Source organism: Python bivittatus, unplaced genomic scaffold, assembly GCF_059951505.1.
Source record: "Python bivittatus isolate LINGU-HERP-01145 unplaced genomic scaffold, Pbiv_v1 ctg000980_np1212, whole genome shotgun sequence".
NCBI lineage: Eukaryota > Metazoa > Chordata > Lepidosauria > Squamata > Pythonidae > Python > Python bivittatus.
Window position 1 is genome coordinate 56626373 of NW_028277125.1, and position 26407 is coordinate 56652779.

General features: G+C 37.3%; 1 protein-coding gene across 3 annotated transcripts in view; it reads left to right on the forward strand.

Annotated features, from left to right (window-relative positions):
* GRK5 (G protein-coupled receptor kinase 5) overlaps positions 1-26407 on the forward strand; it is a 172500-nt gene that overhangs the window by 120471 nt on the left and 25622 nt on the right. For all 3 annotated transcript variants that reach the window (XR_015794345.1, XM_088131855.1, XM_088131854.1), the window contains 8 exons: positions 10031-10131; positions 11423-11515; positions 12738-12801; positions 13777-13917; positions 14592-14782; positions 18814-18851; positions 20850-20939; positions 22521-22729. Coding sequence is in view for 2 of the 3 variants with exons in the window: in XM_088131855.1 (XP_087987981.1) it covers positions 10031-10131; positions 11423-11515; positions 12738-12801; positions 13777-13917; positions 14592-14782; positions 18814-18851; positions 20850-20939; positions 22521-22729 (927 nt within the window). In the remaining variant the exon portion in view is untranslated. The remainder of the gene's footprint in view (positions 1-10030; positions 10132-11422; positions 11516-12737; positions 12802-13776; positions 13918-14591; positions 14783-18813; positions 18852-20849; positions 20940-22520; positions 22730-26407) is intronic.

Genomic DNA, 26407 nt, shown 5'->3' on the forward strand with positions numbered 1-26407 from the left:
CAAAGTCAAGTTAATTATAAAGGCATTGCCACCACATCTCCATGCTGGTGTCCTTCTTCCATAGTGAGAAGTCTTCAGTGGAGAAGAAAGTGGAGCTAACAGCAGTAGGAAATTTGGGTCCTAAGGGCAGCTGAAGAAAGGTTGACTTCCCCTCCAGACAAATAAAAGATTTGGAGTCCTGAAAGATGAGTAAAGCAGAGCTGGAACAATTTGACTGCATAGGTGTGATTGGCCAAATGTTTACCGCAACAGCCTGGCAAGTTGCCTTTGCCAAAATCCTAATTCAGCTTCACTTTGTTTTGCTCTGTGAATCTCTTTTTGTTAGGGTATTTATAGACTACGTTTCTTCTTTTTCTGCAACTATACCAGAAGAGGGTTAGTCATCTTTCCAAATCTAGGACAATGGGCAGGTTGCAGGGGCATTTTTCTGACTGTAATGGTCAAATTCTATATCAACGTGGTATTAGCTGGAGAGGTTGAAATTATCACAGCCTTAGAAAGCAGGGGATGAAAATTTAGCTCTTTCCTCCTTACAAAATATGTGTCCTTGGTGTTCATCCGTTGTGTAAAAATTTGGTAAATGCAGCAGCTGGTGCCTCATCAGTTATCTGGTTCCTTCTGTTGTTATGAAGGAATATTTGACACTCAAATCAAGCTCAAAGTAGCTTTAGAAGACAAATTCATAGAATGAATAGTTTGAGGGGGTCTTTTTTTTTTTTTTTTTTGGATACAGAGAATCTGGAAAGTTGTTTATATGCAAATGTCAACCATCCATATCTAAGACGTACTTCTTGTTCGAGCTGCCTGTATCAGATTGGAAAGAGTTACAGCTTGAACTTTTGTCCAGCAAATGAACCATTTTAAATTATCTGTTTTAAAGGCAAGTTTTACCCTAGAAGGTTTTCCAGGCTTGAAGTGTAACATATGTTGAGCAACATTTTGAATGAACTACATTAGTTAATTTGGTTGAATGAACATTTAAAAGCTGGCAACAATGGTGACAACAGTATGATTAAAGAACAAATTAAAGATTTTTTATTTAAAAATCACATTTTTCATGTTCATAATTTGAATCTGAATTCCATAAATTTGTGTTGCCGAATGAGAAAAATTAGGGTTAAGATAGGCAGGTATCTGGAGTGGTTTGAAAACATATACAATATAGGCTGGATCACACTAAGCCATAACCTTAGGGCTACCAGATGTGGGCTGCAAAATCTGGACAATCACTGTATGGTAGCCAAGAGCTAGGGTTTTCAGCACTTTTTTGCTGCCATTTAGTAGTCATCCAGATTTTTGCTGCCCAGATATGGTAGCCCAATGTAGATGGATTATGTTGTTGTTTTTTAGCTTGTTATGTGAATGTAACCCATGTTTTATGATTTAGTGTATTGTGTAAACTTAGTCAGTTTTTGTCAGTTGAATAAAATGAAGCATGATATGGCTTAGGGTATTTCAGGAACTCAGGAATTGTCTATTGCCAGGAAAATAAATGACTTGGAATGTGGAAGATGGGCTATTTAATCCACTTTCAGTAAATTATCATTGCATGATTAGATGCTAAAGCAGTTGTCACCTACTTGGTGGCATTGACCATCCTGACTGGAGATTTTAGGAGTTATGGTCTGTCATGGGCAGAGAGCACCAGGCTTGAAAAGATAGGCAATACTGCTGTCTTATATCACATTATCCCCTCTGCTTCCTAATATGTAGAAAAGACTTAGTTGTGGTTTTTTCCATGCAACAGTTTATTTCCATAACATGCCAGCCAAGCCAATAATGTAGGATAAGGAGTCATATCAATTCCACAAGGGTCTGTTTTTCTACATTTGATAGAAAGGGAGAATGATTGCCTCTTTATCATAAATCATAATGTATTCTTAGGATACATTATATTTGGTCCTCTGTAACATGTGGCCCAGGTCATGCTTCTACCACTTTTATTTGCTTCATTCTCAACATTATTTTTTTCCAGCTAGAAATGTAGGCTGCTTGAGATATGATTGCATGCCACATAGTATTTCTGTGCTGGGCATGCATGGTGCTTGGCTGCTTCTACCTAAAGTTCTTCCTCCATAATGGGATGGGTGTGTGCAGGGATAGAATGGTTGCATTGAAAATAATAATAGTTATAATATTACTTATCATTTAAGAAAGATCAGTGATATTTCTTCAATGAACAGCCTCTGTGACCCACTATACTTAACAGCAACAAGAAAAAGGCATTGAAGCAAGATTTGCAGAGTTGAATTTGCACATAAAAGAGCAATGCTTTGCAGGGCTCTGCATGTAATAATGTTGGTAGTAAATTAGGGACAAATAATTTGTTATCTACTATTGAACTATACTGTTTTAACTGATTAATCACATCTATGAATAACTATAATTCACAAGAGTTAATAATCTTGGTATCAAAATACTCACCGAAGTGTTTTGTCAATTTTGTTCCCCCAGGCTCAGAGTCAGAGAATCACAGAATCATAGAATCATAGAACTGGAACAGTCATTTAGGCCAACCCCCTGTTGAGTGCAGGGATCCATATGAAGCATCCCAAACAGATGGCTAGGTCTAGGCTCCACTTGAGGTCTGGAGGGAGAAAGGGGAAAGGAAGGAATGTTGATTTCAGGAAACTAATGGTCTTGTTTTCAATCTGCAATGAGATCTTCTATTAATTCACTAATCCAGTTCAGTTAATCAATTCATACTTTTCATGCTAAAAATAAGTGTGCAGGGATTTCAGATTTGTAATTTTCCTCCAGGAATTCAGACATGAAGACATTTGATCTTTGTGTATATGTAATATGAATGTTAATGTTACAGTTGTGCAGCATTTTGGACTCAGAGAAAAGGGTGCTTTGGACTCACATAACACTTGTTGGCAACTCCTCAGGACAGCTGCATTTTTTCCTGTGATTGCGTGGCTGCCCTCTACAGCTGTAAAGCAACCCTGGGAAAATAAATGTTTGGTTTAAGAGTTGTTGACTTTTTTCCCCTTCAAATCTAAAGCATTGCACATCCCTCATTAATATAAAAATTGTTGATAAAATCACCTCAAATTGTATTGCAATGTGTGCTATGTTGTATTAAATAAGTGGAAAGCGCCTTATGAAAGGTATCACTTAGCAAGTATAACAATCAGCAGACAATTCAAAATAAAGCTCTTAACTCTTAATGTATAAGAGCCTATGTGGCAGAAATATCAAGTCATCAACGATATAGAGAAATATTCATTAAAATTAGGTATCAAAAATTTCTACTTGCTTGAATTGGATGCCTCCTTTCAACTGTATATAATCCCTTATCCATGATGTCGCTATTTCTGGTTTGAATCTAGTAACCTTCCCAGATGACCTTACATGAACTGAACTCCTAAACTAAGAAATATTTGATCTGGTTACTTGGATTTCCAAGACTATAATCTAGATTAGGAAATTGAAATATAACACAGAAAACAAGAGCAAAACACTTCCATAAAATGGCCAAAGAAACTGCAGGTCAAGGGTGTCTTTATACCATTAAGCCTTCCTGAGTGATAAATAAATTCTTGAAACTTCTCAAAATGTGGCATAGCTTTGGGGCAGGTTTGTTTGTTTGTTTGTTTGTTGAAATCTTATTGGTGTTTGGGCCAAACCAGCCTTGTGTGTCCCTTTCCTCCTAGCTTCTTTGGTTTGAGACTGTACTGACTAGAGTTCAAGCTTAACTTGAACCAAGCTGTTTGTTGTTTTCATTTGAGATGTTCTGTTATGAAATCTTTTATAGGCAGGATCACTGGTACTAGAAAGTCAGAAAAATAATTGTGGACAATCATTTTTGCCTCCACATGATCTAAAACTGGACTTGTACTACCTACAGCCCTCTACAAAATTCTGGGAAAGGATTCAGCAATTTTATCTCTCTCTCTCCATCAACACACACAACACTTCAATGTCTGAACTGATGACAAACGACTTGAAATGTTGTGATGTTACTTAGACTATTGGACTAAATAACATTTCTTCCTGCAGAACTTGATTAAATTTGGCCAGCAGCAGAAAAACAAATACATATGGAAACCATTTCTCAAAAGCATCTATTTCTTAAATACTTGGAATAAGAAATGGAATATAATATTACTTGCCAGTGACAGAACTCATCCACTTGACTGTGCTCATATAGAATAAAGGAAATTCTGGTTTACAACCACAGAAACATTATTAGCAGGTGTTTTAAAGGGGGATATATATATAAATATTTTTGTCTGATTTCTTCATTTTTATTAGTTATCATATATGCAAATACACACACAACACTAGTTCCCTATTTCAAACTTTTAGACTTTCATCAAAATAAAAATGGTAATCTTGGTTAGTTTGAAGTTTATGGATAAGACATAGTTACATTACCTATCCTTGCCCAGGCTAAGGTAGGAGTCTCAGTGCAAATCCAACTTCAGGACAATATGTATAAGAAGAAGAAAAGAGTCAACAGGGAAAGATGATTTAAAATATGTTTGCTATCAGGCTGATTATGCCACTTCAGATAGCTGACTCGGTTTCAGTTTGTATGCATGGCCATGCTTGTAGTAGCTGGGATTGTGAATAATGCCATTTTTCCCCTAGTGCAGTCTGTATGGTCAACATGCTTGGAAAGCACTAGCTTTGGAAGGCTGGAATAATATATTTAAATATTTTAGGGGTAGTTGAATTAATTAAGCATGATTAAGAGTTGGATTTGATTTGATTTAATTGATTTGATTTTAATCTTCCTTTCCCTTCAGAATTATTTTCTCCTTTTCCTGACTGGTGTGTTTATAAAACTTTCTATGAAGCCAGGTGAATGAGCTTTCTACAATGCCATAAGAGAGTTTATTTCCATGCATAGAATCTACATCTTAATTTTATGAGATATCTAAATCAGAATTTTAATATAGATTGAATGTGTAAATGTGAATGAACTGAACATTGTACAATTTCATTTGATTTATACTGGGTTGAACATGGTCTTTGTTACTCATTTTTAGCTTAAGTTTATAGTGATTTGTTTAGTCATGATGGATATCATTTATATTTATAACTATTCATCATAATTAATGATATTTTAGAAAGCTAGAACTTTCATGACATTTTAAATTATCTGTATTATATTCTTTTCTCATTTTCATGCTTTCTTTTATATTTGTTTATATATTTTCTTTAAAGTGTTCAATAAAGGAAAAAAAGAAAAACCGTTTATTTCTATTTACACTGCCTAGTAAATGGCCAGCAGTATCATATAATGGGGTTACATCAGTCCAGGTGTTTCTTTTCTCTTTTTAGGTAGAGTGCTAGGATTATTAAAAAAAAGTTGACTCATGCTAATAAATAAAAGATAAATATCCACAGATTGACTGAGAAAGAAGAAAAGTCAGACATTACATCAAAAGTAGTTTTGAAAAATAAAGCTCAGCTGTTTGTTTCATGAACTCATAGTGGGAAAAGATTACGTGACTAGTTTCTGCCTTTTTTCTTAGAAAGTTGAATGGAAGTTCCTGTAATTGAAAGCATATTTAGGTTTGTAAAAACTGTAAATGAAGACACACACCCTTCCTAAAAATACCTAAAAAGCTGTTTTTTAATCAGCTAGAAAATAGGTAATTCCAGTACACTGCGAAACTGTCAGCATCTTAGACCAAGCTAAATCCAAAAATGTGAGGGAATTCCTGGAAGCTTGATATTCAGACAAGGCAGCCATCAACAGGCACATAGAGATAAGCAACATCTACACGCTATTCAAAAGAGACAATAAAAAGGAAAACAAAAGACCAGAACATCTCACCAGCAATCATCATCCAGATAAGCAGAGATTAACACCAAGATTATCACCAGACATACAATCAAGCAGTAAACAATACCCTAATCAAGGAACTACCAGAGGGAAAAAATAAAACAAAAACCCCACCCCCACCCCCACCAACACTGGCAGGGCAGAGAGACAAACCCCATTCCAAACAGAGAGCAAACCCCATTCCATTCTAGCACTGAAGATGTTACCTAGCCGGGTAACGAAACGTTTGCAAGAAAACAACCAAGCTCAGAGAACCCCAAGGACTCCACAATCCCTTCATGGTAGTCCCACTGCCTTCATGGAGAGCAAGACTCTGTTTCAGCAGACCTTTTCTTATGTTCATAAATATTCTCTCTCTCCCTTGGTATAGGGCTAACACTATTAATAATAAGTAGACTAGATTGTATTATAGTAGTGATAGTGTGAAACAAGGTCCAAAAAAATCATTGATTAAAATCTCATTTAGGTCAAAAGTTTACTAGTTAGTTTTAAACAACCATAGCTGTCATCTCAATATGATGTAATATAGCTGGTTATTACTGCTTGAGTAGGGCTTATGATAATTAGAAGATAGCTATATGAAACAACAAACTGTACATCAAATAATCAGAATTGATTATGCCTTCCAGTATACAGCCAACTCTGCAAAATGAGCAATAAATCATACCTTGATGGTTTGTAAAGCCAACTGTCTGCAGTATGTGTCAAAGATTGCAGGTGTGTCTCTGCAGAAGAGAATCTGACCAGCTGAAGAGGGCTTAAATATAAGACTGAAGGTATCTGTATTCATAAATGTGAATATACCTCCACAGTCTAGCTATTTATGGCAGTAAAATGAATGGATATCTTCATCTCCTTTCATCTCAGTATTAGCATGTACTTATAAATATGCACAAAGTTCATGTATAAATATGTGTCTTCTGAGAAAATACACACATAAAGACATAGCTAAATTTGTGTTGTTGAGCATAGTTTCTCACAAAGTACACATTTCTTACTTTGAAAGCATTTCTCCCTCTTTCTTGCCTCTCTTTCCTTCCCCCTTCTCCCCCATCATCCATTATCCTATATGATTCCTTTTCTGAGGATGAACTGTTCCAACCCATCAGTTAGTCCTGAGGTGCAATGCACATTAGTTCAGATAAGAATTAGTAAAGATTTTATTTCTCAAGCATTTCTAGCCATTAGCTGAAAAAACCATTTTAAAGAAAGTGATCATATTGTATAAAGCTCCAGGAATAGTCATTTCCACTAACATGCAACAAATTCCATTCTTCCTTTGAATAGCATATTCAGACAATTGATAATTGTCAGGTGAAGAAAGAAACTATTAAGAAACTAAGAGGAGATATAATGTTCAGAAGAACCCTACAGTTTCAGAAAAGTATCTTTTTTAAAAAAAAGTATCTATAAACAGCTCCCCCCATACATATCCGATTACAGATAGTCCCCAGTTTAAGAAAAGTTCCATTCCCAAGGTCTGTCCTTAAATTGAATTTGTATATAAGCTGGAACAGTATTATTGCATAATACTGTATAAGTAGTATTGTGTAATGAACTCAAACCATTGTGTATTTAACTCGAATCATTGTATATGTAACTCGAATTTTGCTACAATAGGCTCCGTTCTTAACTATGGGTCATCCCTCTTCTTAACCCGGGGATTACCTGTATACATTTTTCAGCAGTTGGAAAAGAAGCATAAATAGAATGACTTATTGGAGTAGGGCATAGCTGACCAAATGAATTCTTCAAAGAGAATACTCTAATAAGGAGTTGGAAAATGCACTCTGATCATTTGCTGTAGCTCTTATTTCTAACTATATTCACTGAAGCATAATTCGTAGAATCATAGAGTAGGAAGGCACCTTGGTGATATTCTATCCAACCCCCTGCCTAATCCAGGAATCCTCATACCATCCCAGACAAATGGTTGTCTAATCTTTTCATGAAAGCTTTTCATGGAGCACCCACCACTTCGGGAGGCAGGCTGTTCCATTGCTTAATGGGCCTCACAGTCAGGAAATTTCTCCTTATCTCAAGTTTGGATCTCTCACTGTAAAGCTTTAACCATGCTTTGTAGGATTTAGCCTCCAAGCCCTTTATCAACTTTGTTGCTTTTCTCTGCGCTCTTTCCACTTCCTCAGCATCCTTTTAGTACTGTGGCAACCAGAGCTGGCCACAGTAGTCCAGTTGCAGTATTGCCAGTGCAGAATAAAGTGATACTTTCCCTGTACCGTATTCATCTATTAATCGTGCTTCAACTAACAACATAATAAATTACCTGCATAAATTAATGCATAATATATTAATAGGGGAAAGCTCGATATGGATCGACAATAACTGAATAATTTTATTTGGTTTAATTTTTGGACTGCAGACTCCAGCAGATCACTGAAAGGCCTGGTGCAGACCTCAGTCTGAAAAAAAAATCTTTGCAAATAAGATCATTTTTTTCCAAGGGATTTTTCATGAGTTTCTATTAGATGCTAAGACATACTTCTGTAAAATAAAACTTACAATCATCAGCCACATTTTCTTGGAACTAAAACCTGAATGGAAGGAGTCAGAAAAGTTGATAGGAGCGACATTTTGTAATATCATCTGGGATGTATTTGAGCCTGTGGCTTTTGAGGAAGTGGATAGAGTCCTTTCTGAAGTGACTTTTGTTGGTTTTTTGCTCCATGGTTGGTTTAAGCTGCCAGAGAAGGGATAAATTGCTGGGTACCTCTTTCCAAGGCACTGGCACACTCTCTCATCAAAAGGCTATTCCTAGCACCAGTCATGCTGACAACTATTGCTCTATCTCCAACTTGCCTTTCTCAGGGAAGGTTGTTGAGAAGTGGTTGGATAGTAACTACAAAAGATTATGGAAGAAGCAGATTATCTGGATCCTTTTCAGTTAAGATTTCTGCCAGGGCATGGAATGAAAACTGCATTGGTGACTCTTGTAGGTGACTTATGGTAGAACTTGGATTGGAGAATGTGATCTGTTGGCCTGCCTTATCTCTCAGGGGACTCTGATACCATCAATAATAATATTGTTCTACATTCCAAGGGCTGGAAATAGGGGCACTGTGGTTCCACTCTTGAGTGGGCAATTCCAGTTGGTGATTGTAAAGTGTATCCCAGGGCTCAGCCATTTTGTTTAACATCTGCATGAAGCTGCAGGAAGAGATATCATCAATATACTGAAGATATACAGTTGTTTACCTAGGCCAAACAGGAAATGAGGTGGGAGTTCTTGAGACCTGGTGTCTGGAGGCTGTTAGGGTTAGGGTCAGGCTTAATTCCAAGCTGTTGATTCAAAAGCTGGCTAATTGCAGGACAATTCCAATTTTGGCTTTGGATGTGGTCATGCTTCTGTTGAAACAGCAGGCTCAAAATCTGGAGATACCCTTGGACTTACAGCTACTGCTTAAACTGTAGAAGCTGTGCCCAGGACTGCCTTTTCCCAACTTCACCTATAGCCTTTCTGGAATGGGAGACATTGGCAATGGTCATTTATGCCCTTGTCATCTCACAGGGGGACCAATGTAACCATATGGAAACTTCAATTAATACGACATGCAATAAGATCCAAAATAGTCACATAACATCTCTGTTGTGGGAATGCATTGGTTGCCAGATGTGGGTCAAGGTCCTGGCTATTACTTATAAACACTATATGGCTTGGGGCCTACAAGATCATCTTCCCAGGTAGAATCTGCCTGCCATTATGTGCTAGTAGAGAGGCATGCTAAGATTCCCCACCCACTGGGAGATATAACAGGACTGGCATTGGAGCAAGCACTCCCCTCTTTTGGAAGCCTTTGTTCCCTTGAAGGTTGGACCCATCCCTCACAACACTTCAAACCAAACTTAAATCCTGATTTTTTCTCACAGAGTTTTCAGGAACAGAAGAGATGCATGCTTAATTATGAGAATATTTTTTTTCTGGGTTGTGAGAAAAGGATGCTGGGTGGAATATGGTTATTGTATATTTCTGTTACTTGTTGATATGTTTGTGTATTTTTGGAATATTTTTATTACTAATGTATATTCTCCTATAACCTCAGTAGAATTGTTAGATTGAAGCAGCATAGAAGTCTCAATAATAAATAAATTTAAAGATAATTTTTGGTATATTTTCTTATCTGTTGGTGCCTAAACGTCCTTGATTATCAAGGAAATGCTTTCTCCTGCTACAAGGCTAATGTACTGATGATTCTCTCTGCTTTTTCATAGTCTCGAGTTTATGTAGCAGAAGTCAGTCAAGATCTTGTACAGCAGACAAAAGAAAAACTTGAAAACAGCCCCTGTAAAGAGCTGTTCTCACCCTGTGTGAAGTAAGTACACTCTGGCATTCAAAGATCATATTATTTTGTGGTTGAATTCCATAAGATTTTTTTACAAATAAGTTCTCAATAAAAATCTGATCATTATAATTTAACATTAGGGATATGCAAAACCTTCCATGCACAGACTGAAATAGCTAGTTTTGGATGATTCATGTCCAGACCAAAATGTATGTTTTGTCTGGACATCCACCTGAGATATGTATGCTCTGGGCAGGGATGTTCCAGGGTGGAAGATGACAGAGAAAAGGAAAGGCCAGTGGTGCACGGTGAAGGAGAGCAGGTGAGGGAGAAGAAGGTGAAGACTGGGAGAGGCTGGTGGGCCTGGTGGGATGCCGGGGTTGAATGCAGGCACAGCAGTCGAGCTGAAGGAAGGTGCTAAGTTGATTCCCTCCAGATTTTGTCTCAATTGAAACCATAACAACCAAGATGGTGGGGGTTTATGTTCCTCTGAATTGTGACCTAGTCAGAGTATTTTGACTGAACTTCCAAGTCACAATGCATTTCTTTTGTGCATGAAGCAAAAGACATTTTCTGTTTCGCTGTCACTCCTCTTCATCACCCATTTCATTTTTTAAAAAAAATTAGGTTGCAGAATCCACATGGACAAAAGAACATGCATATGTTTCAAAACACTCTTTGTCTAGGACACCTGAAATAGGAGGACTATTTTTGTTGTGTCATCCTTTTGTCCAAAAAAAGGGCTTATCAGTTTTGCAAAGTTAGGACTTTCTTTTTATTGTACTCTGAAGCTCCATGTACAAATATTTGCATCTAGAAACACTGGTCCTTTTATTTGCCAAGATATTTGCCAGGCCTCAACAGAAGAAAAATATCAAAAGAGAGAGATCATTAAAAGCGTGTTGTCTCCAGCAGGTGTTTTTGTTGTTCTTGGATGGTTTACAGAGGTACTTGTGAAATTTATCAGATTTCATTCAGTAATTATACTTTCATCTTTTAATTTTCCTGCTCTCGTTTTCCTCTTTGATTTAAAAGGACTTAATAATTATTCATGGCCTTAACAACAACCTGATATTGCCTGGACTGTATCTTATATGTTGTGACAGTGCATTACTATATTTAGCTGGATGGGCAACCATAAGAAAAAAATAGAACGGGATTAGATAAAAAAGAAATATAAAAGTTACTGGACAAAAAATAACACACTATCCCTAAGATACTAAATTTAAAACTAAGCATCCTGTCTGCAAAGGAACTGGGGCACTTATCTAGGCTCAGAGGCAAGCTTGTCAAGTATTTCTTTCTTTTTCATCTGAGATAGGTCTGTTCATGAGTACCTAAGCGGAGTACCTTTTCAAGAATACTCAGAAAGCATGTATTTTGGCAGATTTCTCCAATGGAAATGGCTAGAAAGGTAAGTGGCACCACAGGTGGGTGCAGTACAGCTTTCAAATACTGTGGAACATATGGAGCATGAAAAAGAATAGGAAGAGAATGTTTTAGTACAACCTTTCCCAATCTGCTGTCCTCCAGATCAAACTTCTTAATCCACATTCAGATAGCTCAGTAGCCAGGCTGAATGAAATTAAGAAACGTGAAGTCCAACATAATGGCCAAGGTGGCTGAGGTAGATAGATAATAGATAATATTTATTTCAGTCAGTGACCAGATAGAACAGTTATCAAACGGCTGAGGGATTGTGCAGCTAAAATTCAACATGAAGTGAAGGAAGGTTGCGCTAGTAATGAATTTATTTACAAATTATTCTGAATTCATCTTTTAGACAATCTGTTAGTTAAGAACATAAAAATTGGACTGTTGGATCAGTCTAAAGGTGATTGTCATCCAGAATTCTTGGCCAGTTAGATGTCAAGACGAAGCCCAAAACCAGGAACTGGCCATATTAGCCTGAATTTTCTTCAGTGCCAAGGTTTCCTAAGTTTGAATATTCCCACATCAGATATTTCAGCCTGGAGTTTGTCTCACCTTTTCTATTATCGGATGCTTTATTCTACCCCCTACTCCAGCCCAAATAAAAATATATGATCGGTTACGTTGCTGATGATATCATTGATATCTGTAGCTCATGTCAGTATATTAGCATATCACACCCTGGTGGATGAATTGTGATAGGAAACAAAGTAATGACAATTTAAATATTCTCCTATGGGTAATTATGAGCTTGTATGGTGCAAGACTAATGTAGTTTTTTAATTATGGGATTGTAAAGTATCAAGAATATATAACGTTTTCCTGTTTAAAAAAAAATGACTGTAGGAGCCGCCCCTTCTCCCCCATACATCCTACAACCAGATGAGAAAGGAGGACGGTTAGGTGTCATTGAAAAACAGTCATCTCCTACGCCAGGTCATCTTTAACCAGGAATTTATGGATTTGTGGGAAATGAAGGGCAATGGGGCTCTGAAATACTCAACCTGTGTTTCAACTTTAGAAAAACAAGCAACTAAATCATTAAAACAAGGAGAGAGAAGCAGCTTGAAAAAGTTAACATTTTGCAATGCTAGGGATGGGCGCTATGAGTTTGCTTGCCATGCCTTAGCAGTTTCTTTTAAACTGAACCTTAAAAAAAAATATTAAAACATCTCTTTTTCCCTATTCCAACTTTATCATTTCAGACAACCAGTGACGAAAAACACATTTAGGCAATACAGGGTATTAGGAAAAGGTGGTTTTGGAGAGGTGAGTAATTGTAAACTCTTCTTTTACAATGTACTTGTTAGGATAGCCAATTAACTTGTGTCAGAGAAATACGATCTATTGAAGCATGAGAGATTGCATGAATGTTTTAATGAATGCATGATTTCATTCTTGCTTTATGAGATTTCTTTAACTTGATTCATTGTGTGTGTGAGAAAGAAGTAGAAGAGGTAGAAGTTTTGTAACAAATTACTGATGTAATTTTTTAGATTCTGGATTTAACGGTTAGAGGTGGAGTCTCTACGCTTTGTGGCTGCACAGCACGGGTAGCCACATTTACCCTCCCAAGCTTCGGGTGGGATCCCCAAAACATTTACCAAATTTATCATAAAATATTATTAAATGCATAGAGACTGATCGTATTGTGGAGTCCTTGGGGTTCTCTGAGCTTGGTTGTCTTGTTGCAAACGTTTCATTACCCAGCTAGGCAACATCTTCAACGTTGAAGATGTTATCTAGGCGGATAACAAAACGTTTGCAAGAAGACAACCAAGCTCAGAGAACCCCAAGGACTCCACAGTAGAATCATGAGCTACACATATTCCCTTCTATTGGTACTGATATTATTATTATTATTATTATTATTATTATTATTATTATTATTATTATTATTCATAGTAGTATCCAACCTACTCTTTTGCCTTGGCTCTGCCCACTTTTGGAAATATAAATAAATGGCAAGTGACCCTCTCTGTGAACATCCCTGACTTACAGGGTTTCCCAACTTGAGTTGGTCATATTATTTCTTTTAATTCAAAATGTGGAAAGCCAGCCCTGTTGCATTTGGGAAGACTTCCCTTTGTCCTCCTACTGAATGTCTGTTTAGTTCAGTCCAAAGAATGTTGTTAAAATCAAAATAAAGTGGGGAAAAGATATTGATTTTGCTAGAATAATTGTTAACTTTTTCTATAAACTTTTTCCATAAACTTTTTCCCATTGGAAATTTCCTCTTTTCAGGTATGTGCATGCCAAGTACGAGCAACTGGGAAAATGTATGCATGCAAAAGATTAGAGAAAAAAAGAATAAAGAAGAGGAAAGGTGAATCCATGGCCCTAAATGAAAAGCAGATTCTAGAAAAAGTCAATAGTCAGTTTGTAGTAAGTATTGCCAAATTTGTAATGGGCATCAGCTCTCTATTAACAGATCCATCAGGGAATGGCATTTATAACAAAATGTATGCAGTACTTCCAGGCTGCATCATGATTTAGGTCAACTTTCTGATGCTGGCTCTGTATGAGTTCCTTGGTTATTACTTTTGCTATCACAGTGGATTTTTATGTCTCATTCACTGGAATTTGACAGCACCATGTGGTTCCAAAGTAATTGTTTATGGAAAAAAACAGTCCTGCAAAGAGCTCACTCTATGATGGAATGCATACTCCTACTGATTCTCTACAAGACCCCACCACGGTCCAAAACTCTAGAATCTGCCAAGCCTCTTTTATTAACTATAGCTGCTGCAGTAAGAATATGTAGTAATAAATAAGATAAGTAATGTCAAATCTGTAGATTTCCTAACTTTTTTCCCAAAGAACTAAATCTGCATTACTGTGTAGTATCATCTTAACGCATCTTATGAAAATATCTGCCTATATTCAAGCCCTGTGGTCTTTTTGTAAAAATAGCCAGAATTCTATCCCATTCCTTCTTCCTTTTAACTGTTTGTTGTTGTGTCTTTCCTAATAGAAAATGCTAGCTATGAGTGATCTCTGGGCATGAAGAATTTTCTTGAACTATAACTATTGTTTAACTCTCACAACTGTCATTCTAGGTCAATCTAGCCTATGCCTATGAAACAAAGGATGCACTTTGCTTAGTTCTAACCATAATGAATGGGGGAGACCTGAAATTCCATATCTATAATATGGGAAACCCAGGCTTTGAAGAAGAAAGAGCTTTGTTTTATGCTGCAGAGATTCTTTGTGGCTTAGAAGACCTGCACAGGGAAAACACAGTGTACAGGTAAATTTTTTTTCATGCTTTTGGAAACTCACATGCATTTGGCTGTTTTGTTTCTAGGGAAATTCTTATAGTTCTCATGTATTACTTCCTGTTTCTATTTGCAGGTATCTATATGTTTCTGAGGTTTAGTCCTTAGGGTCTCTATTGAAAACAATACAAATTTTAAATTCTAAAACTCAGAGATCACTAACATAGGGCATTGAGAGTGGCCTTATTTTCATTTTGAACTTTGGTATGAAGAGATAGAAACTTTGCAGCAACATTAAAGCAATGGGGAGGAAGGGAAGGAGGGAGGGAATCTGTTTTTCCATTTTTTGTCATCAGGAAGCAGAAATCTGGGAGGAAAAAGAATCAATACCTTCTTTTAGTACATTTACAACAAGAGAGCAAAAATGCAACATAGGTACCACATCCAAATTAATTGGGATTTAGAGGTAGGGTTTAAGTGGCAAAATAGATGCTTCAACCCTTAAAATTCCCTTCCCCCCAAAAGGTGTGGCCTTGAGCCAACAGATACTGCACACTTCATCTTTACAAATATAAATAAATCAATGGGTGCTGCTTCAAAAATAGATTCTAGATCAATCCTAAATCAAAAATTAACTGAAAGAAGTAAAGTCATGACAAAGAAGGATTTTCTTTGGTGAAAGTGTTTAATTTCTCTGGAGGAAGAATTGCATTCTTTTCCTTGCAATTGAGTAGTGAGTACAGGAATTATAATAATATATGGTTATGAAAATAGTCTTACAAAAAAAATGATAATCCTATGACACAGCTTTTAGAAATAATTGGATGGGGGAATAAAGATTGAATAAGAATATATGAAAAGGATTTTTTAACCATTTATATCGCAATTTAAAAAACAAAGGATTAGGAAATACTTTATTTGATGGGTTGTTTTCCCTAATGGCCAGGGAGCTCTGAAAGAAAAAATGGGGAAAATCAGTCCTCTCCCCCAGATATTTTTTTCCTGCACCTTCACATCTCTACTCACATGCTTAGGTAAAACCTGCACAGGATTTTGTTCAATCACTATGTTTGAGAGACATAGGGGACATTCATGTTAGGATGGGAGTCTCTTCAGTGCCTGGCTGAGAGATTGGCTAGGACCTATTACTTCTGACTTTAAGCTCCAGGATGTGCATGAAGCAGAAACTGTGTTTCATTTAGAACCTGAAACAAATATATTTTGGCTTAAACATCCAGAGAAACCATTCTGGAATATTGTGGTTGTTCCAGATTTTGTCCAAAAACAAATTCTAGAGGTGTCTTATGTGGTGAGTAGAGCAAAGATGATGTACCTCATCCTTCTCTCCCCTCCTCTGTCTCATGGCCTGTGCACTTGCCCACTTACCAGTTTTCCCAATTTTTTCTGTCCCTACCTTCCCTTAGCCACTGTCTTGAATTCAAGTGCATATCTGCCTCTTTGCCCCCCCCCCCCGGTCAAAGAGATGCTACAGCCCAGCCTTAGCCGCATAACCCCCCCCCTTCCTCCTCCTCCTCCTCTTTCTAAGCTAAACAGGCTTCATTGCCACATCTCTTCTTTTCTTGGGCATCCCTGCACTGCACTGTGCCAACCTGCATGTTTGAATCCAAGGTGGCTAAGGGGAGGTAGAGAAGAAGGATGCTGGAAAGATTAGGGGAGGGGTGGGTGAGACGTATTTGAATTCCTGGGTAGTGGTAGACCATCTGTCCATCCCCCAGTCTTTCCAGCACCTTCCTTTCCCCCTCTTCCGTAGTTGTCACACATCACCACTGGCTTTAAATGGAAGTCTCTCTGGCCTGCCTACTTTCTCCCTTCTAATCTTCCCAGTGCCTTTCTTTATCCCTAACTCTCTTTAGCAATGCTGCTGATGACCTTTTTTCCACTCTCCCCATCCCACAACACTTCTGCTTGGACCAGGCACATGTGGAGCAGATGCCATATCTGGCCAAACACATGTATTCTGGATCTATGCCCAGACAAAGCACATATGTTTTGGTCTTGACATGAACTACCCCAAAGTGACTGTTCCATACATGAAATGCCTGTCTCAGATATTATCAAGTGATGAGTAATTGCTCCTGATTCTTTATTTATGTAACACAGGAGGAGTTGTTATTCAGATCCTGCAAAATACCAGCACCATAGGGATTGTAATGGAAACAACCTTAACAGTTTCTGATAAAATCTGCACTTCTGCAAAATTCTGTCTATGCTTTATTCTTCAAAGTACTTTCCATTTCCATGTGATTTCTAATAGCTGAATATTTAGTCCTATGCTAAATACCATTTTGATTACAAGTTAAATGGTGTTTTTAAAGAGAAATAGAACCAAGAGGCATAGATTTGAAGCATCTGAAGGTCTGATAGCAATAAAACCTAAAGCCCTGCTTGAAATCACAAGATTTCAATCACAAAAATTAGTATTTTTTCCCCATGATTTTGCTTTTCCGTAAGGATAACTGACCATGAGAGCAGTTTATTTTCAAGAGAAAGTTCATGGCATTCATTAGCTCACCCAAAGATTTAATACAAAGACTGCTAAAAACCACGGTGCTATGTTGTTTTTTAAAACAATAATATTTTTGGTAATGCTGATTTATACATATTTATATCTGAGGTAACAGAATACTCCTAAGGTGATTTTACCACCTCACTTTTACCCAGGGAACAATTTACTTATATAAAATAATGCAAGTGAGTATGTTAAATAAGCCAGTGTACCTTCACAAATTATACTCCTATGAAAATTATGTGGATAAAGTTATGACACATGAATTGGCTAGAATACAATTCAAGTTGACCATCAAACAAATTTGCAATAAGAAGGGTCCAGAGACTCTCCCTCCCAGTATTTTAAATTGCTTTCATTAAATGATTTAAACACTGCCATTACTTAAAGGAAGCTTAATGATTTTTCCTCTATTAATCACTGAGGAACTTTTATTTGTTCAAAATATATCATGCGCACTATTTGTTATTATAAGTAAAGGCACATGAACTAAGAACATTTTGGTTCCCTTCCTTTTGTTAGTTTAAATTCCTATTGACCTCACAAGATAAACTTCACAAGATAAACCAATGCTAACAAGCCTACTTTTTAAACAAATAATACTGAGAAAATATGTGAAGGGAAGGAGGATGTAAAATGGATGGCTTTATTTTAAATACTACCGAATGCTTATTCTTGGTGTTTAACAAAAAGACACATGTTGGAGTGATTTGATAAAGGTTATTCTCAACGTACTTTTTCATCCTAATTTTAAACACTTCCTTAAAGAGCTAAATGTCTTCATTCCACTGCACTCTCTCACATTGGCTGTAGACAATTAACACTAGAGTCATCTCTACCATTAAGCAGAGTGAAGTGATCATTTCAAGCATTGGATTCTGAAGAGAGGAAGAACCATCTGCAGCCCCACCACACATGCAATACTGGCTGTGCTTTTTGAGTATCCGTCCATTCATAAGCCCTATTAAAACAGACTTAAAGCAGACCCTGTCCATATCTGTTCAGAATCTTGCAGAAGACACACCAGACATGTGCAGTCTTTTTTCACAGACGATTAACTTCTACCTGAATTCATTCATGATGGAGAGAGAAAGAGTAATCTGAAGATAGCTTCTTTCACAAGAACTGCACATTCTATCATCCTATATTTCTTAAATAAAAATAGCTAATGATTTTCATTGCAATTTCTCAGTTGCTGAGAAATTGAGGCGTGGTTTTCATATGGTCAAATCTAACTCTCTAGCTGCTGCTGCTGTCCACAATGACTAACTAGGAAACACATACAAAATACTCTGCATGATGCCCAGAGTCTTCATTAGTCACATCTAGCTGAAGTGAATGGCCTGAGATTGTGGTAGACTGTAATTTTCATCTTGCTGCAAAACCATGTTTTTAACTGACTTTTTAAATTATTTTACTGTGTAAACTGACACCCGACTACCTAAATAGTTGGAAAGAACATTCCGATGCTTGCAATTTCCATGTTATCAAAGCAGCTTCCACAGAAATAACTGCAGTCTTCCTCTTTTTTTAAAGGGATTTGAAGCCAGAAAATATCCTGTTAGATGATTATGGTAAGTCTGAGAGCTTTAGGTAAGACATTTCCTTCTACAGTAAAATGGCTTACATATAGTTGTGTATACACAGCCAAATCATTCTCTGCAGTGGATAAGAGGCTAAACAATAACCAACATTTATCTTTGGATATAGAAAAGAATGGAACTTTTCCCAACAAGAGAGAGACATTATGAAAAGAAGAGCTCTTGGGTTAATATTAACAATGTTAACATAGATTAATACAAAGGTTGTATTTTCTCTTATCCAATAATGAGGGTGACCAATTGTGTGTGTCCTTTCTCTGAAGATGGGCTTCATACTTCTTGGCCTCATGCCTATGACAAAACAACATTGCTACCTATGTAAACAATGGAAATCATGCCTTTGACCAATCAATATTATTACCAGTCTAAACAAAGAGAAATAGTACGTTCTGTGCTTCAAGAATGAAAGATGGGGTGCCTGACTGTTCTTTATTTCAAATGCTCCTTCAGAGCTAACTCCCACTCCAAACTCAATTACACTGAATGATTTGTTCTGTTTATATCTGTACAGATTAATCAATCAGCTCAGCAACTTTCTGGATTGAATAGAGTCAAGAATGGCAGAATATACAGCCTTTTCTTGACTTCCAGCTAGTTTGGAAACTCATAAATAGTATCACTCCATTAGCCCTTCATGCAAGCCAAAGTTCTCCTTGTTTCAGAAGTGATCTGATCTCAGTAGAAAAGCACAAGACTCCTGGTCCAATCCTGAGTTAAGGGACCTGTAAAACATGGATGGATGGATAACCCACAGATCTGAACTCTCCTTCCTTCTCCCACCATGGCCCCCACAGCCTCCTTTGACTGTGATTGCTGAAAATTGATGGTACAGTCTCCTCTCATTTTGAGACAGGTGTACAAGAATCTGATAATGTAAGCCTACACTAGCCTTAACATACTTTCAAAAACAAAAATCCTCCTCTCCCAAGTTTTCTTCCTTGAAAGCCAGGTGGAAAAATGGTAAAATCCCATCCCTGCCCATGTGTGTGACAGAGCCCCTTCAGGTTTGGATTTTGTACTTTCCATAGTAGCCAAATCATTAAATACGATCTGTAGCCATCAAAAGGTTGCCCATCCCTGCAGAAATAGGTAACATAAGAGGCATGGAAAATTACTGCTATTCCAAGTAAACAAAATAACCCAAATAGAAAACAATCTGATGTACTGTAAAATAACACTTGGCTGAAATATTTAATTGCTTGATTGTCATACTTCGCGGTGGACAGCAGTAATCTTAGGAGTGGGAAAGATGGAAATATATTGAAAATGCTTATTGTAACTTATGTAATGAATTGGTCAGTTGGTTTGCTCTATTGAGCAGTAATCTTAAATTACAGGAAAGCAAATCTTAGTGGAATATTAGGAAATATATCCTGAAGGTAAAAATAGTGTGACAGTCAAGGAGTGTGAGCAACCACAATTTAAAGATGCTTGAATTTCTTTCACTAAACAAGGAATTACATTTGATGGTATAAGTGATCCCTCCCAACTCCACCATTTTCCCACCCCTGATTTTAATTTTTTCTCTAATTGAAAGGAATAAAATAAAATAAAAGCCTTGATCCCACTTCCAATGCAGTTTTGCTCCTCAGCCAAGTTCCTGGGACAGAATGCCTCTGTATAGCATCTTTTCAAGCGGATTTTGAAGAAATTAAAAGCAGAAAAAGCATGGTTTTTTTAGTGTTTAGTACATAGTCAGGATTAACATTCTTGAAATTCTCCCTGCTATCCCAGACTATCTCATCTCCAAGCTTGTACTTTTATGTGAAAGCAGAAAGCACAGGGACATTTGGCCAGCCCTAATATCAAGCAGTTTTCTTGATCAATTTTTCAAATGGGTTTCTCCAAAGGGCTGGTATCATTTTCTTCCCCACAGTGTTTAGGTTTATTTTGACAGTGTATTTCATAGCAAAATGATTGTTTTCTACAGGTTTATGCCTATGCTAGAACTTTGTTTCCCACCCACTTTAGGCCACATCAGAATATCTGATTTGGGTCTAGCTGTTAAAATTCCTGAAGGTGACTCCATCCGTGGACGAGTAGGAACAGTTGGTTATATGGGTGAGTGATTTGAAATAGTCTGTTGTTTTCAGCTTTGAAGATTATTATTTCAAACTCTGTAATTGAAAAAATCCAAACTGTGTTCATGCATGATAAGCAGTCACAATTCAGCATGATTGAACAGATGGCTGAATCTCTGACATGTAGGATCACTTAACCAAGTCACAGTTACTTGTAATTCTCCCTCAAGTGCTTGGGTGCAAAGTCTGTGTCCCCCAAATTGTATAAATCGTTAAGGGATTATATAACATTCAGCATTGGTAAAAATTGAAAATATCTATTTAATAAGAACAGTGCATGAAATAAGGAATTGTGAGGATTGTCAGTAAGAAACACGGCATCCATGAGTGGCCTTTGGGAGAACAAGATGCTAACTTACCTAATGAACCATTTGAATAACATCCAGCATTTAGAGTTTCTGAACTATCACTGTCAGCACCCCATTATTTTAAAGTTTGTACCAGATACTATTATGGCTTGATTCCTGCATTCACGCCCCCCCCCAAAAAAGGCTATAGTTTTCAATATATACTTTGTACCAAATTCCATATCTGTATTACAGTTGACTGCAGGGGAATACATTTAATATAGGAATCGCTCTGCAAAATTTCAAGTAGTTTTTCATTCTTGATAGGTTTAATTAATTTCACTAAGCTGAATTAAGTGTGAAACAGTGCCCATAGATCTCCTGGCATATATTATTTATTTGTAAATCTTCGACAGACCTCATGCTTCAGAATACTTAAAAAGAAAAGAATGAAAATGAGATTATTTGCAAATCAATGACAGTAAGATTTCAACTTAAATCTGGAATGGGCATCTGAGATTGTTTCCTGGGTCTCATGCCACCTTGAGCACCACTTTTATGGAGTCCCCTCCCACCAACTGCCAAACACTAGAGGTGCAGTTTCTTGCCATTTTGAGTTGGAAACAAAATCATCATGATCGCACGGGGATTGCTGGCATGATTTAGGCAAACTAGAAAATTCACATCATTTCGATAATAACATCATGGCACATGTGGTATCACTGTGGCTTGTACCAGACTCCAGTATGTGGGAAAGCTAATTTCATATCATGTACAGTAATGTGACTTGTTTAATTATGTTAATAAAACTAATTAAATGTAGACGGTTGTTAGCGGTAAGCATATGCGATGCCCATATCCTTTAAAGATCCTTGAAAAGATCAATTTTATATTTTCTGAGGAGCCAAAATAAAGTACTTGGAATGATTCAAATGCTCCACCTGACTGATATCCTTGTGTATTGGATAGTATGGATCATCATAGGGTGAACAATGGTCTCCATTTCTATTTAAATCCTGGAAATACATATTTGAACTATCATGGAGAATAATTATTTCCAACTATATGGAATCAACCTACATAAATGGCTTGATTTTATTATTATTATTACCTGTGGAACAAGTTGCACTGAGCTCCCTCCTAGTAGCAACCATAAATTGATCCTTGGCCAGACTAAATAGAATCTCTTATTTCATTCTAGCCTTGACAGTCATGCTGATATCAATACAGAAGTGGGAAAATTTTCCATTGTCTCTTTCTTTTCTTTCTCCTAGCCCCAGAAGTCTTGAATAACCAGCGATACACACTTAGCCCTGATTACTGGGGATTAGGCTGCTTAATCTATGAAATGATTGCAGGACAGTCACCCTTTCGAGGAAGGAAAGAGAAGGTGAAGCGGGAAGAGGTAGACAGGAGAGTCTTGGAGACTGAAGAGGTGTATTCCCATAAATTCTCTGAAGAAGCAAAGTCTATCTGTAAAATGGTAAGGGGGTCACTTAGTGTGAAAATTAATTAGTAGACTGTATGGGATAATGAAGGAGAAGACTACTGTGGAGAAGTTTTTTCTAGCCCAGTGCTTATAGGTGTATTGGTCTTTAACTCCCATAGTCCTTGACCAGGATTTATAAAATCTGAAGTACACTGCATCTGGAGTGATACTGCTGAGGTACTAGGTCCTTTGTTGATCATGGTCCCAGGAAATGTTAAATTTTGCTACCCTCTGGACACAGCCCTGGTTTTCACAAGTTTCTTTTCCTGTGTTCATTCATTTATATAGTGAAAGCTGTTAATTACTTTTGTTTGCCTTTACGTGAGATTTATTCTCCCTTCAGGAAGACCTGTGCATTTTTAAATGTTGATTTCCCAGAGCTCTTCAGACTTGAAGCCAAGCATTTTTTCCACCATTACTTGGAAATGTCAGGACTTAGGACTTTTTACCTAAAAAAATATGTCTTCCACCATTAAACTAGGAGTCCTTAGAATGTGAGATCATGAGCAAATTTGAAGGAGGTCGTATTTGTTCCCACTTGGAGCAAGCTGCCTTCATTCCTTGGGATCTAGGTGCTGGGATTCTTCTTTGACAGACCTCACATTTATAGCAACAGTCCCAGCTCACTTCTGAGTACCACCCAAGGCTGGCTTGCTAGGTTTGTGGCATTTTTGACTAGTCTTACCAAGGATGGCTTTCAGTGGGTTTCTTTCTTGGGGCATTGTACCATAAAACATTGGTCAATTACTGTAATAAACTTGAACTAAACTGGGACATCATGCTGGGTTCTGGGGTGAACCTGCATGTTCTGAATGCAGCCCATGCTCTGCATCACTTCTACTTCTTGGAGAAGAAAACCTAATGTTGGAAGAGCGAGCTGAGTACTAGGGCCCAGCATGACATCCATTATAAAGAAGCTGAAAAAGAGATGCCCTTGGAAGAGGGGGAAGGTGGGACTTGGCAAAAGTGCCTTGATCCTGGACCGGTTGCCTTGGATCGTACTCAGGAGTAGGTTGAAGCTATTATAGGAACCATTGCTGAGAGCCACAAAGGCCATTGAAGGAGAACCCTGCTCCCAGGATCAAGTTCTGTCAGCTATCCAGCTTTGGATATACAAACCTGCTCAAACACACAGACTACAGTTTCACTCTTCATGGACAAGCCAACAGTTGGTTTGTCTAGGGAAAGCAGGATCCCTATCCAACAGCAGAAACCCTATCCAAGAGTGTTCTGACAGTTTTATCCATAGGGAAACACACACATTCATTTATCTTGAGGTCATAGTTAGCACCATGAAGTTTGAGAAGCCCTGCTCTATGTCTCTTCTCTGTAAAGATACAATTTGCCTTGTCCTTCTTTCAGCAGAAGTTGTGGAAATTAGAATCTACCATCTTTTCATGCCTCAAGCCAGTTGTGTAGTGTAGTCCAGTAGGCAGTTATTTTACATCCACATTTTTCTAGTTATGAAACCTCCTGTTGTGAATTGCTATGTAATAAGTCCAATATGACTCATTACTTGTTCTTAAGAGTTCAGTGTCACTGTATAATTTTTTTTTTTAATTAAGTATTGCTGAGAGGAGGGTAAATTTTTCTTTCAAAATTAGATTTCACCCTGGTCAACATTTAAATAAGTTACAATGCACAGGGATTCTCAGGAATCAGAGTAGTGATTAGAATGTTGGACTGGGCCTGGGGAAACCCAGGTGGGACTCCATAGTGAACTGCATAGCTCACAGGGTTGCTGCAGAGTAAAAATGCAAGGAGACTGTGATCTCCTTAGAAAGTAGGAATAAAAATGAAATAAATAAAAAGGGATCTCTCTACAGTGACCTCTCTCTCCAATAATTTTACCAATGAATGGCTTCTTTTTTAGAGTCATGAGTGTGTTGGGAAAAAAAACTGAATCAAAGGAGTTTCCTAGGCTTTTCTGATTCTTACTGCTATACAGTCCAGAAACATAAATTTCCTGTGCTGCCATTTTCAGAGTGGCGTTATGTTCCAGTAAAACACAGTTTAGCAACACCCTCCGAAATGACCATCACTTGAGACTGTGGATGCCTTCATGCCAATACTGACACATGCAGGAAAATCTTAGAGGTTTGTTCCATTTACCATGTGTCATCCACCCATGCCTACTTTTAAGTACTGAATGCATTCACAGTTGGATCCACACACAACCAGATCCAAGTTCTAGGGACAAGGCTCACTGTTGAAAAATCCCTGTGATCTGTTTCCTAAAGTCAGTAAACGGTGCTTGTAAATGATGCTTCAGTAATATGCTGTGCCGGGATACTGTAATTAGTGTTCCTTTTCCATTTAGATTTGTCCAACTCTGGGAACATTTTAGCTGGAGAATTTTCCAGAATCATTTGCCAAATCTTGGCTGGGGTATGAACACATCTACCTGCTTCTGTTCCTTCAAGCTGAAGAATGTATATAGAAATAATCTGGTTAAGCAGTTGGAGGAAACCAACTGTAGTTAACTTTCTATTACCTGTGTTGCTGAGGCCTAATTACATAAATTCATTATTTTAATGATTTCTAAATTGCAAGCTTATACAAATATTTCATGCTTACACTGCCCACATTGTTAACCTTTCTACTGCTGCCCTCTGATGGACAAAGGGTGAACATCCTCTGGAAAATCTTTAGATGGTCATTTTTATAATCAACTAAGTTAACAGTCTAACCACATATGTTTGCTCAGAAGAGAGTCTGTTTGAGTCCAATCACCTTTTCTTTAGCTTATTTTTGTTACTGAATGAAGCTTGACATTACTAGCATTTAATCATTGAGCTAGTTTAGATTCTAATATTCCTCCGTGAAATACCTTTAGCATTTTTTCCCCAAACTTAAGTTGTAAGAAAGAAGACTGAAATAAAAGCCAGCAAAAGAGGATGTATTTGGAATACTAATGTAATGGAAGGGGAATGCAGCTCCAGGAGTAATGATGACATTTGTTGAATGCTAGAGTAATTGATATTTCAGTTACTGCAGCTGATAGATGAGTGAGGTAATAATGAGATTTTCAAGTTCTACTATTCATGAGTATTGCATGTGACTTCCAACTTCACATTAGCCATTGCCTCTTTCTTTTGCAGAAAGGTTTATACTTCTAATTAAAAGCTAAAGGCTGCATTTCAGCCAGCTGGACATCTTCTCTCTAAGCTCACTATGATATACATATTGAAGGATGAAGCACCTTGGAGATCAATGGAACTTATTCCCAGCTAACAATTATTCATGGAGTTTAATCTTCTGATCTTAATAAACTGGATTCTGTGGTAGGGCAATGCCTACTTTGAAAACAATTAGGAAGAATTACTTTGGACCTCGCACAAGCATCATACCTCTCTACTATTCCTTAAAGCCACCCAATATTCTTGTTGAGCCAGAAAAAAAAAAAAGATGAAAAAAATCAATGACTTTTAAAAGCAGCAACCTCTTTTGTTCAGGACTGCACAGAACAATCCTGTTCAGGATTGCACAGAAGAAAGGAAAGTGACTCTTAAAAGCAGCAACATCTTTTGTTCAGGATTGCACAGAAGCATGCATAATATTAAGTGGCTTTAAGGAATACTGGAAAGTATTCTATTCAGATGAGGTCTGAAGCATTTCCATCAAAACATGCACAGCCATACTAGATAGTGCTACTCTTTAAAATCAGACAGT